This window comes from Salpingoeca rosetta (genome assembly GCF_000188695.1).
Source record: "Salpingoeca rosetta unplaced genomic scaffold supercont1.1, whole genome shotgun sequence".
Classification (NCBI taxonomy): domain Eukaryota; class Choanoflagellata; order Craspedida; family Salpingoecidae; genus Salpingoeca; species Salpingoeca rosetta.
Genome location: NW_004457740.1, coordinates 2,390,387 through 2,391,515, shown reverse-complemented (window position 1 = coordinate 2,391,515; position 1,129 = coordinate 2,390,387). Strand labels below are relative to the sequence as shown.

The window sequence follows — 1,129 nt, the reverse complement described above, 5'->3', positions numbered from 1 at the left end:
GTGTGTGTGTGTGTGCATGCTCGCCATGCTTGGCAAATGCCATGTGTGCTGTGCCATGCAGTGTTGTAAAGTGTTGTGTATTGTGTATGCTTGCCTGCAAGCATTCATGCCATGCCTAGCATTGCTCTGCGCGCATGTATGCATGCTGTTCGTTGTTTAGATTGTTTGTGTTCGTGCACACTCTGCCCATGTCGCCTTGGCAGCTCTGTTGACTGTGTGTGCACTTGTCTAGTGTTTGTTTGAGCGTGCTGCCCGAGTTGATTTGGCAGCAGCTTGCTGTGTTTGTTCATTCTCCTTGTGTTCTTGTTTGTTGCGTTTGCCTACAGTAAACACACACACCACCTGTCGTGTTTCTACAGATTATGAGACCCAGCCACTCCTGATCATCATCGCTACTTGTCTCACACTCGCTTGTGCTTCTTCTCTCCCTTCTGCTTGTTCCCCTCTCTTGTTTCTCCATCACCCTTCTTGAGCGTGCAGTATGTCTGACCCGTCGGACCACGTCGTTTCCACGCCAGGATTCAAGATGGACCTGCCCAAGTTCACTGGCTCGCCCGGCACCTTTCATGCGTGGAGCATTCGCATGAAGATGGCGCTCAAGCTCCGCGGCGACGACGTCTGGGCAGCTGTGGAGGCAGGAGCATCGTCATCAGGAGGTCCAAGCTCAGCGACACGCTCAAGTGCAAGGAGACCGACAGCAGGAGATCACGCCAACATCACCGCTGCAAACCTCATCGCGTCCACTGTTGACAGGCAAGTCCTGCCTGCTGAGTCATCATTGACCTCCTTTCTTCACGACACCACAAATTTGCATTCACCTCTCTTGTGTTCTGGAATGTTCACGTGATTTCCCTCCAACCTGTTGCACGTGCAGTGTTTAGCTTGTGTGGTTGCTCGATGTTACATGCTCTTGCATGACACACCACATAACCACACACACAACTCTCAACAAACACTGCCACGTCACCACTTTGCGTTGTCGACAATTCTTGTCTTGTGTTCTGTTTCTTTCTGTTGGAGTGTTCATTCATCCTACATCCTTGTTTGCTTCACAACTCAAGTAAACACACACAACTCTCTCTTGCCAAGACAATCTCCCACACACACACAGCACACACAGCACACACAG

General features: G+C 50.7%; 2 protein-coding genes across 2 annotated transcripts in view; one reads left to right on the top strand and one right to left on the bottom strand.

Annotated features, from left to right (window-relative positions):
- PTSG_11604 (uncharacterized protein) overlaps window positions 1-460 on the bottom strand; it is a gene marked incomplete at both ends in the record, with an annotated part of 13,961 nt that extends 13,501 nt beyond the window's left edge. The window contains one exon of the mRNA XM_004999022.1: window positions 408-460. Coding sequence (XP_004999079.1) covers window positions 408-460 — 53 coding nt within the window. The remainder of the gene's footprint in view (window positions 1-407) is intronic.
- A 21-nt stretch (window positions 461-481) lies between these two features.
- The window catches only part of PTSG_11603 (uncharacterized protein), a gene marked incomplete at both ends in the record, with an annotated part of 2,278 nt that continues 1,630 nt past the window's right edge, over window positions 482-1,129 (top strand). The window contains one exon of the mRNA XM_004999021.1: window positions 482-680. Coding sequence (XP_004999078.1) covers window positions 482-680 — 199 coding nt within the window. The remainder of the gene's footprint in view (window positions 681-1,129) is intronic.